Source organism: Lepisosteus oculatus, chromosome 13 (genome assembly GCF_040954835.1).
Source record: "Lepisosteus oculatus isolate fLepOcu1 chromosome 13, fLepOcu1.hap2, whole genome shotgun sequence".
In the NCBI taxonomy this organism is placed as follows: domain Eukaryota; kingdom Metazoa; phylum Chordata; class Actinopteri; order Semionotiformes; family Lepisosteidae; genus Lepisosteus; species Lepisosteus oculatus.
In genome coordinates this window covers 15017605-15036421 of record NC_090708.1, presented here as the reverse complement: position 1 = coordinate 15036421, position 18817 = coordinate 15017605, and the positions used below count along the sequence as shown (strand labels likewise).

Below are 18817 nucleotides of genomic sequence, written 5' to 3'. Positions count from 1 at the left end.
TGGGCTAGCACTTCAAATAATTAATAACTTGACTTTTTATAATACTTCAGAGGAGTGACCGTCAAAAACATTCAGTTCAACATCGTATCCAAGTAAGCAAACATTGTTTAAAACATGACTGCTCTTCGGTGCGTTTGTTGTATTAAAGTTGCATTAAGATGTTTAATGTCGCAGCTGTACGGCGCAATGACATCCCCGGTATACAAGACAAAATTTATAATCACTTTGATGTGCCAGTTTAGACCAAATGAGCGCCACCCCCACACCACACCACACCATACCACCACTCACCACCCCTCTCAAAAAATGCAAAAAAACAGGACCGTTCCAATTTATCAGAGACGTTTGCAAACACACACCACGTTGCTTCGATTATAGATACAGCAATACATTCTAAAAGCAGCATTTTAAAAATCAAATTTAATCGAGCCTCTCTACGTACCCAAACACACTTGTAATTGGTGTAACTGTGCTCAAGGGTCAAGTTTGATTGTGTTTTAGAGCACTACCTTCAAAGGATTGCCACTCACTATATAAACCGATCACAGTTTTTCAAATACAGGGCATGTACGCAATCACATCATTCATTTAATAAGCAAAGCCTTCGGTTGTACACTTTCTTAAGTATTATCTTGGCATACTTCTGCAAATGATTTATCAAAACCGGTCGGGCTACCACAAAAGTCACACATTGTTCAAATCACATATGTTCAAAAGAAACGCCTTGAGTTACCTTTTGTATTTCATATAATATTCTAAGTATGAGGCATGCCTGTATACTATTTGTACTTCAGCAATTAGAAACAATCGAGCAACACATTGCATTATCGTAGGAATGCACAATTCACACCTTTTCTGATTTTGCTGGAGTGCTCAGCCTTCCCAGAAGAAAGGTATTGTAGCGACCTCCGTAAATTCTCATTTTCATCCGTGAAGGGAAACTTAGAGGTCACAACTTCTATAGTCACTTCAATACGCGTGCCTATCTTACCGTTTTCCACCTGTTGAAGATGTCTTCCAGATTTTTTTCCCAGTGTCTGAAATGTGCGTTTAAACTATGCAAAAGAAAGAAGACGACCATCCTTCATTTCCTCTTTTCGGTCTTTCGGGAAAGAGTTTGGGAATGTATGATGAAGCAGAAATGAGCCGACAGGATGATATTTTAATGGCTTATATGTCACGTCGGTGCATGTGGCTTTGAACTCGAGCAGCCTGCGTTTCCTGCAGAGAGCGCCGCAAATCCCACTTGATAACTTCTACAACCCACAACTTTTATACTCTGTATTACGCTTTAACTTGCCCCCAAATAATGCCAGAGCACAAAAGAGCTTTAAGCTATATTCATGTTCTCTCTAAAACCCTAAGAGCAGCATAAACTAAAGAGCAGAACCGATAAATGGTTTATTAATAACCCCCCTACACATACACACACCCCTCTAAGAAAGGCGTAAATTCTCCAGTCATAGATGCAGGCGTAAATTCATAAGACATACAGGAGCTGTTTTTATTCAAAATAAAATCGACGCAATGAAATCGGAACTACCACCTCTACTGTTTGTATTTTTTTTAAAGAAAAAAAACAATTTATCATTCGTTAATGTTTTGTACGTTTAGTGTAGTGTATGTAGCCTATAATACAAGTGCCTGTCTGAATGTATATTGACGGGGGGTTTAAAATAAAAACATAACACGAGGATTAGCAAAACAAAAAGTATTTGAGTACCTGTATCAACAGGCGATAAACAATGCAAACAAACGTGACCGCTTCTGTGTTAAATGTAACACGGGCAGTGTAAAGAAAGGTCAACAAAGTGTTTGCTGTCGTCAATGAGACATTTAATACACACACACATTCTCTCAGCCCAAGATGATGACAACACCCGACTTCTTTCAATGTAGTCATAATAGTGATTTCAGACGCACTCTGCAGCGGGTAGAGCAGGCCTGGGAGTGTTTACAGACAGAAAATAGTTCGTGAGCTTTCAACAGAGTTCTGGTCTTATAAATTAAAACGTGCACGCTGGACACTCGAGATTCAAATGAAGTGAACATACTGATCTTCTGTAAACGCGCCCATTTAGGCTCATGCGGATATATGGAGTACATTTTAACTTTGCAAAGGCGACTGAATTTTCTTAAGTTTGTATCGTCAGTCATGGGTATGGTCTATTGTATGTAATGTTATTGTAAAAGTGTATTTAAGGTACCTGCGGGGAAAAACTCAGAGAAAAATACATTAAGATTGAGCTAGTGATTCATTCTCGGTCTTGATTTGTTTCTGAAAACACTGTTCATGCGTTAGTTACATAAAAACAAAATGCTCACTCGCCTAAAACGTTAACTACATTTTCGCTGGCGACAAAAAAAGACTGGTCAACAACAAAGGCACCGCCTGCCCTGTCCTCCGATTCAGACTCCATGTGTGAAAGAACTCCGATCGACGTGACAAAGATTGAATCGTGAATCTAAAATGAACAATTTTCCATTCAAAGTTTTCTCTATAGTGACCATTTATCATGTTAAAGAAAGCGACTGTACCATTAGTCTTGACGTTGAGAAAAAAAAAACGAGAGGGTATTCAGACTGTGATTTTTTTATACTGTTGTAGGTACATAGCGCACAAAGCGTCTCTGTGAACTATAAACTAGCCTGTACTTCTTTGTTGAAATTTAATTTTGAACTAAATAGAGGTCCGTGTATTAGCTTAATTTTTGCACCAAATGAAAATCAGCGAAATACGACTTATACACCGTGCAATAGTTCCGGTAAGGTTGTACTGATAACCAACGGTTTTGGTTAAGCCATTTTTTTTTTTAAAAAAAACGACGTCTTTCTGTTGTTTTTAGATATTTTGCGTGCACATTTCACAACTTTTCTCCTGGTGTACACCCCACTAACCAAAATCACTGTCAACTACCTTACAATACCTGGGGATTGATGATGTGAACGGACCAATCACGCCGGAGTTGGAGCCCCGTGAACTGTTAGTTGGTGAGTGTCTGTAAGTAGGGGGAGCAGGCCTTCTCGAATGGGAGCACGGACACTCTCTCACGTGACGCACCCGCTCTATTCCCATTCATCAAGGGGGACGGTGTTGTCTTTTCAATTCATTTATCTGCAGGAATGATTGCGGCTATCAGTCTCGAGCTCACCGCCTGGCTGAGGAGGTGAAAGTTTCTCCACAGGAAGATAAACCGCAAAAGACAATATTGTACATGATTTGCGTTTGCAGTTAAGAAGAGGGAGAGGTGGAAAATCCTTTCCACAATAAAATTTAACCTGCAAGGGGAGTTTGCCAGGCTCACATAAGGGTTAGTCATATAATTCTCCCCGAGAAAGGCTGAGAATATTCCGTTTTTTGATTTTTTTTTCTCGCAGACGTTTCAGTTGCAAAGTTAAGATGCTTTTGGACGCAGGACCACAGTACCCTACCATAGGAGTGACTACATTCGGCACCTCCAGACATCACTCAACAGGCGATGTCACCGACAGAGAAGTGGGGTTGGGGATAAATCCGTTTGCTGATGGGATGGGCGCTTTTAAAATCAACCACAGTACCCACGATCTTGCTTCTGGCCAAACGGCTTTTTCGTCCCAAGCGCCTGGCTACGCGGCCGCCGCTCTGGGGCACCACCACCACCCCACCCATGTCAGTTCCTACTCCACCGCGGCTTTCAATTCTACCCGGGACTTTCTGTTTCGAAATCGGGGTTTTGGAGAAGCGGCTAGCGCGCAGCACAGCCTTTTCGCTTCCGCGGCGGGAAGTTTTGCGGGGCCACATGGACACACAGATGCCACGGGACACCTACTTTTCCCCGGACTGCACGAGCAGGCGACCACTCACGCGTCTCCGAACGTGGTGAACAGTCAGATGCGCTTGGGGTTTTCCGGGGACATGTATGGTAGAGCAGAGCAATACAGCCAGGTAACAAGCCCCCGATCCGACCACTATGCTTCGACTCAGTTGCACAGTTATGGCCCTATGAATATGAACATGGCTGCCCACCATGGGGCAGGGGCCTTCTTTCGGTACATGAGGCAGCCGATAAAACAAGAACTCATCTGCAAATGGATAGAACCGGAGCAGCTGACAAACCCGAAAAAGTCTTGCAACAAAACTTTTAGCACGATGCACGAGCTCGTCACTCATCTCACGGTGGAACATGTTGGGGGACCAGAACAATCGAACCATATCTGTTTCTGGGAAGAGTGTTCCCGAGAAGGGAAGCCTTTTAAAGCCAAGTACAAACTTGTAAACCACATCCGAGTTCACACGGGCGAGAAACCGTTCCCCTGCCCTTTCCCTGGCTGTGGCAAAGTGTTTGCGAGGTCCGAGAACCTTAAGATTCACAAAAGAACTCACACCGGTAAGAGAACTACCTACCTGAAATATTTCACGTTGCATTGGTGCATAATTGAGAATTATACTTATTGCTATGGTTATTGGGGTTGGTCTGTTTGCATTTGTACTCACCAAGGCTGTTGTTTTGAAATGAGAAGAGAAGTGGCGTACTGTAACCTGAGTTCCTCGCACTATGTGCAATAAAACATTGCAACTTGACCCTTAGAATAAAATATTTATTAACATGATATAAAGTACACAGTTGTATTTTCTATTTGCTCGTGTTAAAAGGTAAAATACTTCAGGAATGTTAATACTGTAGGTTGTTACATAACACCATGTTCTTTTTATATGTATCTCGAACAGGCTATTGTATTTATGAGTCGAAAGCTTTGTTAGTTAAACGAAAATCGGTTTCTAAGTGTAAATATGCTGTCTAATAATGTTTGTGATTTTTTTCCCCTAATTTACTGGAATTATACAATTTGTTTTTGTATTAGGTGAAAAACCGTTTAAGTGTGAGTTTGAGGGCTGCGACAGGCGATTCGCAAACAGCAGCGATCGTAAGAAACACATGCATGTGCATACGTCTGACAAACCGTATCTCTGCAAAATGTGTGACAAGTCATACACCCATCCCAGTTCCCTCAGAAAACACATGAAGGTAAAACTATATTTAAATAATAATTATATTTTGTGTGAGTGGTTTTACGCAGTAAAAAAAATCAAAACAGGAGGGGCATTTTGCTGTTTGTTGTGAACGGAATTTGCAGTAACTGAACCCAAGTGCTGGCGGATGTTTGAAATTGTAGTGCTGTTAGAAATGAACAATAAGAAAATGATAATTCGCAGTTTGTTTTTTTGAATATGAACACTGAAGCGTATTTTATAGGAAGTCATGTAAAAGGGTAGTTCAGCCGTTCAGTAATTTAACGTTGACTCAACCTTTGATGCGCTGTACTGCTTATTCGAACATTTTGCTTTGTTCATCTGTTTTTTTTAACCCACCTCACCCAAGGAACCGCGTATTTAGGTGTGAGTGGATTGAATGTATATTTAGTTGATTGATGTTTATTTCGTCTGTCAATGATTTATTAACTGTAGTTTGTAAGAGTACAAAATATCAGATTGGAAGCTTTGAGAATAACAAAATACGGACAACGATTTTTCCCCATTTTGTTGAAACTGTGAAGTAGCGTAGAACTGCTGAAGTAAGATCTTAACAGCGAGGGATAGAATAACGTGATTTCTGTATGTTACAGGTTCACGAATCGTCTTCACAAGGATCACAACCTTCTCCCGCGGCCAGTTCAGGGTACGAGTCCTCAACTCCACCAACAATCGTGTCGCCTTCGACAGAAAACCAGAGTAGCAGTTCCATATCTCCAGCATCTTCAACAGTGCATCACACATCCAGTCACAGCACGCTGTCATCAAATTTTAATGAATGGTACGTTTAAAATATTTAAAAAAAGACTGCAGAATTAGGACTGCTTGGAATCAAAGACTTTTAAAAGCCGCCATGTAAACGTGGACCGAAAAACTCGAAGAAATCGAAACCTTTTGTAAACGGCTGTGTAGCAAAGAATGTGCGATGCATGGACGAGGTACCAGGGCCGAATGCCAAGTTTATAGGGTTTTGAAAGATTACAAACGAGATCTCAAATTGCATGTATCCGCGGGTCGCGGCCTGTTTTGTAAATAAAGATTTACTAGTTTAAATATGTAATATTTTATTTTGTAAATAGTTATATCACAGTTTAAGGGAATTTGTGAAAAATGTGGTCTCTAGATTTATGGGAAATGAGATGGTTTTAAAGAAAAAATGCGATTAATAGTCTTGATTGAAAAGAATGTTATAGTTAATGTGTACCAAATGTGAATTACTCTGTATTACTACAGTCTTCACGTCGACCTAACCGACTATTAGTATTAATGTGCTTTTGTATACAGTGCAAACATTTCGTCCCGAAGTCCAGTCTAAGTAGAACAGTAAATTGTTGTTATTAAATGTCATGTCGATAAATCGTATAGTGAAGCCTGAAACTCCGTGTCAATCTGTTTATGTAAGAAGTGATATAAAAAGATAAAATATCTGTTCATTGCCGTGGCAATTACAACAAAATGACTTTATGTATATAACTCAATTTTCCATATTTATCCGCATGTAAAGGCCGGTATCACCTGTTTGAAATTATTCGATATTTATGGGAAAATGCGTTCGTATGTAAAATTTAGTTTACAAAACTGTTTGGTTACATTTCGTACAGTATTAAAGACTTAAAAAATCAAAGAAATGGCATTCAGCATTATTTCCCAACAGCCTCGCTGAATTCAGTGTATTTTTTTAGGTTAGCAGTTTTATTATGGAGTCTGTTAGCTTCTTACAGAACAGTCTACGAAAATATACATTTGATGACTGGTAGGAGTCCCTGATGGTATTGGTATGGTACGCAATTAGTATTTATATCACAATTGTGAAAGAAATTCTCTACAGCAATATAAATTTACTGAATCTTTGCAGACATAACCATAAAAATAACATGCACATTTTCCTTCATTTTCAAAATTAAGTTGCAATAATATAGACACTTTGTAGATAGTATTTATATTTTTGGAACTGTTGTTATAAAGTATATGTTTTTAATATAGTTTTACTACAAAGCATATAATAAAAATTTGTGGGTTAAGCACCTCTAAATTATTTATCATGTGGTACAATTTCGTACATTCATGTTTTGAATTTTATTTTTTTTACATTGTTTATAACCGAAGTTGTTTTGTTTTCTGTGATGTGTTCCCCATTTCTCGATTACCTCTTGACCAGTCCCTATTGGATTTCTACAAAAAAAAAACATCAAATCTAGTAAAACGAATTATTTTAAGTAATTTGATTTCCATTCTGTCTGTCTTTTATTTGCTCACAATTAACATCAGATTCATTCTTCTGGCCTGGTACAGGAACAAAAAGCGGTAAATGGCAAGGTTTTTATAAATCAGATTACTCCTGTCCAATAACTACTAAACGCTTGTTTCTTGAAAACAAAATCAGTTTCACGTTGTTTGGTTTGATAGATTTGCAACAATACTGCGACTACTAACTTAGCAACGGTTGGAGTAACTGTTAAGCTTTGTTCTTCGTTGTAGCTTGCTTGACCGCCCCATTAAGCAGACAGCACATCAACAGACTTCAGCAATCATGAGCTTGGCTAACACTGATAGTTCTCGTGTGGTGGCACAGAATGGATTTCACGAGCTTCATTTTTTCGCCGACAAGACTGACAGACTTAACGACTTTTATAAAACATAACATAAAACACGTATAGCCTACACTTTAAACAAAAACTAAAACAGATCCGCTTTTCGTATGCGTGCGTGTTTTCCCCCCGCATATACATACACGCATATCCACCTTAGAGTATACCTTAATATTTTGTGAGCTTTGAATCGCGTTGTTAAATCAGAACTAATGCACAAAGAAAATTTGTCCCGGCGTTAAATTATTTTTTATTTCTTTAATTACACGCAAGCTGAGCAGATGCACTCGTGCTTTACTACAACGAAAGCTAATTTTAGGTTCATTTGTTTTGAATCTCGTGGAATATATAGCGCCACCTTGCAGTATTGAAGTATTTATCACTATATCTCTAAAGAAATATTTTGTTCCACATTCTTTATTAGTATTTCACGTTTCTGTACACGATATAAGGATTCAAAGAACCAATTTCTAAATTCAATTTCAAAGATTTATTCATTTAAATCTTTCCCCCAAGGTTACAGATTATAGTAAAATATGTGTTTTTTGTATCAGAATGTGATATTGATAAGACAGAACATATGTATATGTGGATGTGTGCTCGCGAGTACATGTATATTTTCTTTTCGCCGGATCAGTTAGTTACCTAAATGTGTTTTATCATCTCGATGAGGTAAACGGTTGTTCCTTGTGATATTTTCATATTTTCTTCTTCATGGGCTATTAAGTTTTGAAATATGTGAATGACGGCAATAAAATGGATTGTTCGACTCTATTTAGCAGAATCTAAATAGTCTAGTAAAAAGGCTTGCTTCCTGTTCACTCACGAATTTTGATTTACGCACCGTTGGGATTGCAATAGAAAGTGTTATGTATTGATCTGTAGAATGAAATGCCTCGGTTTCTTTATGGCAGAAAAAAACTCAATTTACTTTACAGCGTTTTAGTTTAGTATTGCGTTAGACGTAGAACATATATACTAATATTAAACTTCACACTGTCATGTAATCGGACGCATGGTTCCTCATTTTAAGCATGTACATTAACATTTTAATGCGTCTCTGAATTTCACTACATTTAACAAAAATGCGATCAAGCTTTTCACATTCATTATTATAACCAAGAAATATGTAATCTCCTTTGTTCGTGGTAAAAATGTACTTTCTTAAAATGCATCAAATGTGTGAAGCAACAGATTAAGTACCCCTTGACGTTTATGGGTGTTTTAGTGACGAGGAAGGCAGTTACCAGCATTTATATGTTCAAATACATTAATATTGTGTATAACAGGCCTACAGTATGGTTAATGACAACAAAGTTCGAAGCAAATATCTAAACCTTTCTATAAACTAAAAAAAAAAACTTTAAATGTTCCAAAAGGATCTCCATCTTTATTTCTTATAAGGTCAAAAGTACAATAGTGTTATTCATTTCTTAGTTTCAAACAGAAAGTCAGCATATGTCATCATAAGTGCATTATATTTAACGCTTTTTGCCATAAAATAACATTTATCTTAAATCACTTAAATACGCCATATATGTTTTTATGTGTCTAAGTATATAAAGCACAAAGACATTTACGAAGTTCTTGAAAAATCGTGAATACCATTAGAACAAATATATAAATTTGATTTAGTATATACATTTTATACGCGTTTTAAGTGCAAAATGTAATGATTATAAAACCCAACATATTTATAATATGTTATTGTCTCCTGCTACACCTGTTCTGTTGTCTGCGTGTCTATCTATGCCTTATATACGTATCTGCTAGTTTTTAGCTGTGTATAGTGAAAAGCTTTGTGACGTAGGCGCCGGTGAGTTTTCATCTGCGAACCGCTACGAGATGAATATTTATGATACTTGTCATTTCTCCACGGCATGTACACTAACCGCGAAGTATTTGGATTGGTTTCCATTATGACAATCGCGTGTGCGTGTTCACACCCCAAGGCTCAGTTCAAAGATTAGAAAAATTCCTAAATAAGTAGCTCCATAAATAACATGCCATAGAACATTGACTCCATACACAATAAAAAATCACTTTGCAAACTAAAACTTGAGCCTATACTGTTCCGCCTTTACGAAGCAAATATGTGATGTACGTGGGCGGGTGCTGGATTTGCAAAGTCAGTGTAGCAATCCGAGCAACTATTACTCAGTATATGAATTTTATTATACAAGGTAGGCAGAAGTCCGTAATGCTGTTTTTATTGGCGGGGGCACTGGAAAAAACAAAAACAAATCTTCCTTCGCAGTTAATTCCCTTCTCTTGTAATTTTTGAAGATGTTTAACTTTTCTTTAGATTTTAAGGTGAAAATTTTAAGCTTGATCTTAAAGACAAAGCCTGCATACATTTGCACCCGATGTGCAATCTCAGGACTGTCACTCTAAATAGCGAGTAACCCGAAAACGCTATTTAGGCCTTTTATTTACCCTAACGTTTGGTTTATTGCTCGTTAAATTCATACGTGTATGAAGTACTACCGATGGCAATCAGAAGTGTGTGATCTTAACTGTCTATAGATAGGCTTATTTATATTCATAAGTTCATATATTCACATGAATCAGTTTAATGGTGATTTTTAACTCTTTCGAGTCATCGAGTCAACATGTTTTTTTTTTTTTATATGCAACTGTCTTTAAACAAGGACAAGCTAATTATTGACCCATTACCATTTACGGAATCAGATGCACTTATTCTGACCTTACTCTGGCAGTGATGTTGAACGTAACTTGAAACTAAGTGAGAATGCAGTAATGTACCTCTAAATGTATCAGCTGGCAGTGTTTGCCTGTCCCTGTTCTACTTGTCTGCATATTTGTGGGGGGTGATTATATTAGACACATTCAGAAGTTGTGCATAAGTCAAATAAGAAATTTCAGTTAATCGCAACATGCATTAGAGCGCATGGATGATGTTTTGTACTACATTGAACCCGGAAAAATTGAGACGGCTTCTTTTAAAATTTATTTATTAAACGTTTTAGGAGCATATCATATACAGAATTATACAGCAATATACAAGGAGAGTTAATAAAATGTAATTATTTAATACATGTACAAGACTAAAGTAGATTAAATCCGAGAAAATATATTTTTTTAGTAAATTAACAGCCTTTTTCTATCGGAATAACTCGACTTCATCTGTATGGCATATCTTTGCCAGAAATTGAGGTTTAATCCGGAATGAACTTTTTGGGGGTTTTGTACAGCTGCTGTTTTGAAATGGACGTGTAGATCTGTTTCTTAAATGTAAATGTAGTTGGCATTTTTGTCACTCTTATACGGCAGACCTTTAGCTGACTGGTAGGGGTGTGCTTTGCGACCGCAACTTGAGTCTGACAGGTCGGCCTCAGTGCTGCAACAGCAAGGACAGTAGTGTAACTTGGAGAACTTGCACCTGATGTTGAGTACGCGCTGCATGGAAAAGATAACTTTCCTACAGTTAAGCAACAGCAGTGGAAAAGCAGAAAGAGTAGAGTGTAATATGCATCATGCTAAAGTGTTAAAATATTCTCAACATATCGGAACATAGTGCGTCTGTTCTTTTCAGTATAAACTATTGGGATAAACTACATTGCAAAATAACCATTAATTCGAGGTTTAAATTAATCACAATATCTGCAGCTCAATTTTTTTTTCATATTTTGTCGCTCTGAAATCACGAAAACGTGTGATTGCACCGCGCTATTCATCTGGTCTCACCAAAAGTGTATTCCATCGATGAACCAGGTTTAGAAATGTTCGCATTTTGAATTAACCATTTTCTCGAAACTCTTAAAAATACTAAGACGTTTTTAAACGCCAGTCTAAACGTTTTCCATAGTTTGCTTTCTTAACTTGGCCCTGCAGCCAAGACGTACTGATCCAAACAGGCATAATACCCTCTACCCTTAGCCTATCATCAAATCACTCAATACCTAGGAAAGTAAAATATATTTCCTTGCCTTGGCCCTTTGTATTAAAGACTACACCCCACACCATAATTTCCCTCATGATAACAGTAACGAGAACTTGAGATATGTGAAAGTGTAACCAAATCGCTTTACCTCACCGTTGTGCCACCTGCTTCTTGCACAGAGCGCCATACAGACTACCTGCTGCAGACACCGAATCACCAGAAACTAGGCTTAGACAATGCTTTCCGTGAAGTTGCATGACATGATTTGAAGATTATACATGAGTAGGTATGCAAGAGTTCTTGTAAATCTTTATTTACGGTACTGTATATGGTCACGGATGCAGAGCGACATTAATTTGAAGACTATTTTGGGCTGCAATGTACTTCAGGCAATGGAGAATTTGCGAAGAATTGCGTCTTCTTGCGGGGTTGCTAAATGGGGTCATATTAATTGGTTGTTTGTGACCGGTACACTAAACATGAGTTTATTCAGTGTAGTGCAAGTGAGTTTTATCCAATACGATAAAGATAAACGCGATTGTGTAAGATTTCTACCGTCCAGTTTTGAATTCCTGGCGACGTGGAGATTTTATTGCTCCTGGTGAAGATGGGAGTCGATTTCACCAATATTGGCGTTTTGTTTTTAGTTCAGAAATGTCTAAGTATATCCCAGTGTTACTTGGCCCAGTTGTGTTGTTTATTTACGTTGTATAGTGCTTTATATTAGTTTTAAATTATTTATGTAATATGCGGCAGGTCATTTTTTCGATATTAGCAAGCCGATACTTATAATATTTGGAAAAGGAACGTTCTCTACCTGTGAAATCTTGCAGCGATTTGCTATAACTCTTTAGTTGTAAAATCTAGCTATTATTAGCTTGTCAGAAGTAATCTTATTAAGTTGGGTAGTAGTTTATTTACATAACACGGAAGTTAGCAGCTTGTGGACAGCTGTTCTTTTAATTGCTGCTCATCAGAATAATACGTCAATAACTGAAAGTAAAGCAGTAGCTTGGAGCACTTAAATCAGCACATAAAGCATTATGTGTATGTTAAAAATGTGTTATTTCCTTCTTAAAATGTTTTTTGTTTAAATGTGTAATAGCTATGTAATTTCAAGGAACGCAGGTTTGGTTTGATTTCTGTGCTATAGACGCAGGAATGCTGCAGATAGATACGCATGAACACAAATAACAAGAGCCGAGACTTCGGTCACATGACAGAAACAAGTTTTCTAACAGTTCCTGAAACCTCTTTGGAATGATGAGAAACAGCCTGTTTTCGCTCAGAAAAAAGATATTTTATGTAAAGGGAAGAACGATGTCCTTCTTACTTCGCAGTTCTTTCCATTGCATAAAAAACAACTCTACAAGTCTGATGTTCGAGTTCGAGACACATATAGGAAAAGTTCTTTTTACTGAGCCTAATTTCTGCAAGTCGTGCAAGATGACTCAGTGTAAGCTGTACATTAGTGGCTGAGACCAGGGCTTCTTTCAAATGTCAAAACAATAAAACATAAACTAATGCCCCACCCTTGAAAATAATGCGATATAATGAATCTATTCTCATCGACAAAGATACACAGGTCACAGAATACACATAATTTGAATATTAATATGTTCTGAAGTAAGATAAATAGATTTCTAACAAAGGCGGCATAACTCTTTCTGTACAGATAAGTATGATAAATCATTGCTATTCCAAATAATTACAAATGATGCTATTCATTTAATAATGTGAATTTTAAAGCATTGTTATTTAGTTAGGTCGAAGAAACTTTTCATTAAGGTATATAGTGTATTCACGTTTGCTATTTTGTACTTACCAATTCGCAGTATGAGGTCTTTCAAGAACTTACCCGTGAAATGTTTGTGTACAAGCCTACCTTCGTATCTAATTTAATGTCTTCTGTACATTTGAGTTTTATATTAATTTTAATAAAATACCAATAATTTCCTAAAATTAAATTTAATAAACTTACAATACTAATAAATATTATAAACATTAATAATTAAAAATATCCATTGTAGAACACTGATTTCCAATTAACTTAAGCACTGACCTCATTAATATTGTGCATTGAACCCAATAATAGAAAACTCGTTGGGATTTTTCAGTTTCATAATGGCTTGAAGTTAGAACATACATTTACTTGTGGAGTAAATTGCTACAGATGCTTCAGATCTACTTTTTGCTAATAGATTGTTTTGGTGGTGAGGGTTGTTGTTTGTGAGAAATACTTTTTGTGCTAACTACCAAGTTAAGAAAAACAAGATATCCAACAGATAAGATTAACATTCAAGCTCTGGAAAACTTTACTTAATCAGGTTACTACAGTGAAAAAGCACGTCATAGGAAATGATAAGCACTTATAACCCAGTCTATGTTTCCATTTCTAATAATAAGAAAAAATAAAATAATGGTAACTTATAATATGAATGTGAAAGCCTACATTTTGTCTGAATGATATTCCTGTCTCTTTCCTTTAGTTGATGAATAATTTTAAATAAAATTTGCATTTATACTGTTTCACTTCACACCATGCAAATGCATAAACAAACCGTAATGATTAGTGATTAAGATATGGAGATGTTGAATCATTTTCTGCTGGTCCACCTGTTTGGGTTCTCTGGAGGGTGCTTAGTGAAACTAAGCTAGTCAGTGTTTTAAGGTTTGATGACCCCATGGTCAGAGGTCAGTGAGCAAATTTAGTATTTGCCTGAAGCTGATGTCTTAAGGAGCCTTTTTAAAAATAGCCAGTAGGCTTGAAATGCAAAGGACATTGGTGTATTACAGAATCACAGCAGCAGAAAAAACAAAATGTTAGTAGCAAACTACTGATTTTTAAAAAGAAAGCAAGGACAAACATAATATCTGGTTCACCAAACAACAGTGGGATTGATCAGAAATATCTATACTGTGATATCTATACAGTATTCAAGAGTGGATTATGGATAAAAAACAAATGTTTACAGTGTAGAATGTTAATAAAAATAATAAATTGAAGTTTGTGTATGTGTGTTCTTGGCAAATTGCGAGTAGGGTGACAGTACACATTTCATGCAGAATTGCGCAGGAATATACTGGTTTTGTTGTAACAATGATACTATTGTTGTAACAATACTAATTCTAATTCTAATTCTAATTCTAATACAATTACTAATAGATTTGTTGTGAAGTGAGAGTATAAAAAGAAATTACATCAACAGAATCACTAAGACAAAGTGATTAAAATTGAGAATGGCAAAATGATGCATCAATAACCCATTTAAAACACATATTGCAGTGCTTGTTTTAGAAATGGTATTAAAACATCCTTTTAATCTTTCATTCATTGTATGCAGGGCATACCTTAGTTTTACATTGTCACAGTTCTGCTTTCATAGAATGCATTTTGTGCTCTTTGTTGGAAAAGGTGAAAGCACAGTGGGGAAGAAGAAAGAAAAAAATCCTGAACAGCCTTGATGGTCTGAAGAGGAGGAGTGAATTGTGCACACATCTAAACTTGTCATTTATAAATCACTCTCTGGAGGAAATCACACTTATAGTTTTAGATATGCCTTTCCTCAAAGACACCGGAAAAACCAGCCTTGCTTCTTCTTCTGTGTTTGACACTTGCTGAGTGTATTTTAACATTGAAACACACGAATAACTGTATTGAGCTCATGCTTGTTCGGTTCATCCCCAACAGCATTTATATGTACAGTATGTAGGTATTCATTCTGTGGCAAGTTTGTTTTATTTTCCACATGATAGCACTACAAACTGAAACTGGCATGGAATGATTGCAAAACCCTCTTTTAATTGAAACAGCTCAAATGCGGACATCCACCTATTCTCGGCTTCATTTTGACCAGACTAGCTGATCAGTAGATAAAGCTGGTAAATTTTAAGGGCTGGCACAAAAACCGGGAACATTAGAAGAAAATGGAACAGATTTTTAATATGTGTCAAAAGTTTTGAGGTTACAGGTTTCTGTTTATTTTTCTTACAGGTTATGGAACCATTTAATTCTGAGTATGGAATTGATTTTAACTGTTATAGTTTAGTTTATGTTTGCTATCTATGTGTCTTTTGAGTGTGTGAGATTAGGCTAATTTTGTGTAATAATGCTAACACAACAATGTCTACTTACAGAATGCGCCTATGGTCACTTGTGAAAGCTAGATCCTTAAAGAGATTGAATGAAATCGAGTTGTTAGTGATCACATCTTCCAGAAAACGATTTGGTTTATTTTTAAAAATGTGCTCTGTTTAAAGTGACTGCATCAGGATTTGGAAGTACTGTACATGTGTTTCAGGCTCCTTAGATATTATATACTATACATATCTGTCTATAAACTTCACCTTGAACTTACTATAACCTGCATAATACAACTTATTTTCTCTCCAACTCATCATGTCTGCAGGCACAAGATTAGTAGCACAGATTATTTAATGAAACTTAACAAATGATTAACAAATGCCAGATGTGAACTTTTGGATTCACACCAGGGCATCGGTTTTCTTAGTATAAGGATCGTATTCAGCACCTTTTCTATAAAGGGGTAACATAGCAAGTAATGTGTGTGAGAGAGGTAAGCACCATTAAGCTAGAATTTTAAGGGGGAGCAGGTGGCGGCGCTACTAGTTGGAATCATAAAGAATGTTGCATGGAGACATTGTGATATTATAGTTTTCATCCAGCAATTGAAAAATGTAACAAACATTTTAGTTTCAGAGATTTCCGTAGTGCTACTAGGTCTGTTTTTTTTACACTGGTCTGACAAAGGACTGTAAATATGGAGCTCAAGCATTTCTTCACTGTGGCTCTCTCTCTTCACAGCAGTCGGTTCAGAATTCCAGCTTTCAAATATCACTTTAGTGGTATACAGTCTGTGTATGCTGAAGTCAGTAAGGAATAATCCATGATGAGTGGTACAGAGCACATTACACAGTATTTTTTTTTCATTTCAGACAGTCTTTTGGAGCCTTTTTGAAAAAATATTTTGAGTTGGCAACCTGATGTTTTAGAACCAGCCCTTTATTAAAATGATTCTTGAGTATTCCAATGTGTTCTATCTGGTTAAGGTTTGCTGGGTTAACTTTGCTATTTGTACATTATAAAGTGTTAAAAGTGGATATGTAACTCTTCTGGTGACTTTTTAAAATTGTGCTCAGACATTTTCCTTTACTGTCTTCACATACTTACTGTACTGTAGCTGTAGCTTTCTTGCTTTACACAATCTCTGCTTTCTGATTTGGAAGTCATGTGATTCCAATCAGATGTCACTGTTGCATTTATCCTAATTTTAATTTTGACTCTGCAGGAAGATAGCAGAATGCATTTTCCTGTATTCTTCTAAAAATAATTTTATGAAAGGTTCAGATGAAAAAAGTGTATATATTTCCACAAAGAAATGGTAAATATTGACCATATTGACATGGGTCACTAAACAAATATTTTCTAACATGAAAATATATAGCTCCAGAAATAGTATCTGTGTTCTGCATTTTCAATTATGATTATCTATTATTTACAAATGTTGGGTATGTCGGTTGTGTTTCTCAAGTAAATAGATCTCAAAGACGTTTATTGAAGGGTCATATAAAAACACAAAGATAAAACTGAAGACAGACTGCATCTCTCATTAATGGTGATCATTTTCTCATGGATGTTGTTCAAACCGAGTTTTTCTGCAGTCTGTAATTTTGGTTTGTTTTCTTGAAAACAATCAGATTTTGTGTCTCCCTGTTCTGGAATAATGATTTTCTAGCCAGGAATTTCAGATTATACTATTGATGATGAAACACAACACAGAAAGTGGTCCTATTTGTGGGAGGATGATAATGTAGATATCAAGTCTAATTAAGGGTGGTATTTTATTTTTTAGGATTTCTTTTTTTATTTACATTTTACTGACAGTTTTGAAGGGATGGCTCTATACACATTAAAATAAAAAAAACATGTTTTTTTTCCCCAGACAGAGTCAATGTTTTTCAGACAGGAGGGCTGGGGGTTAAAGATGTCTGCCTTGATAAGCCATTTGCAGGTTAAAGAGGCTCCTAATTTCCCTGATTGAATGAACACTTGCTATAACAAATTAATCCATGATTGATGCTGGCATTTTGTTGTTTTTTTTTTAACCACTAAAAAGCTAAAAAGAAGAAAGGAAGTACAGTCCTTGCTATTCTTTTTTCATCCCTAGTCAACTTTGTATTGTGCTCTATCATGCGGTTTGCAGAGGAAAAAAACATGTTAAATGTTAATGTACATAGAATGATCATGTGTATCTAAATCTGTGTCTATCACTTTTGCAACTTTACAGTAGTTTCATAGATAAGCATGGAATTAGTATGCCGACATAATATTATGTCTATATTATATACTGTATGTGTAGATCAAGTTACAGATATGTTCAACATTTAAATAAATAAGTTGTCATAAACCGAACTCCAAATAAATAACAGCCTTTTTGATTTAGTCTGTCATTAGTTTTCTGGAAAGCTTAATGCAGTTTGTCTTGTAAAAGTAAACACATTCTAAGCACTCTGTACAACTATTCAGACAGTTGAATGGGTTTTTCCACAGTGTTATTAAATGTTCTGTTGACAGCAAGTTTAAACTTTCAAAATAAAGTAATCTCTCACCTGGATTTCAATTTTATAACACCACTATCAAAATGTGTGTTTTCGTGGGATGTGCCATAAAATTGGGATTTTGTACAGATGAGTTGTGACAGGTATGTTCATAGTTCCACTTTCAAAATCACCACATTTATGTGCAAGTTTACAAAAACGATTTATTTTTAAAAGAAATTCTAATTATTATAGTAACTGTCATCATCTGAAAAAAGTTAACCCACTCTCCTGATCTCACTTTATGTCAATTTATGTAAAAACGAGTAGATTTTAAAAATATATTTTATTTCAGATCTTATTGTTTAAAAAGACATTCCTGATAAAAACAAAAATTAGTTTTAAAGGGACGTAGACATAAGCTTTTGTATTTGGACAGTTTTGGTTTAAAGATTAAAAGGCAAATTATGCGAGAATGTCAACATTCATTTGAGAAAAATGATATACGCTACCAACATAGAATTGTTTTTCAGTCCTTAGATGACCTTCCCTTACTTAAAATGTCATCTTTAATCTTAATGAAATTTCATAGAGGTGCAGAAAGAAGTGGTAATTTCCAAGGTAATTATTTTCTGTCTGCACAGACACAAATTACCTCAAATATGAATTTTGTGTAAACATCTCTTTTTCCATTTTTAACATTTATATATTGTGTAATTTTCTTAATACATGTAAATACAATAAATTAAAATGTAA

General features: G+C 36.0%; 1 protein-coding gene across 1 annotated transcript; it reads left to right on the top strand.

Moving 5' to 3' along the window:
- The first annotated feature begins 3103 nt into the window (after positions 1-3103).
- zic1 (zic family member 1 (odd-paired homolog, Drosophila)) lies at positions 3104-18210 on the top strand. The gene is made up of 3 exons (XM_006637702.3): positions 3104-4367; positions 4843-5006; positions 5605-18210. Exons 1-3 carry the CDS (start codon positions 3401-3403, stop codon positions 5800-5802), a joined length of 1329 nt encoding a protein of 442 aa, XP_006637765.1. The 5' UTR covers positions 3104-3400; the 3' UTR covers positions 5803-18210.
- The last annotated feature ends 607 nt before the right edge of the window (positions 18211-18817 follow it).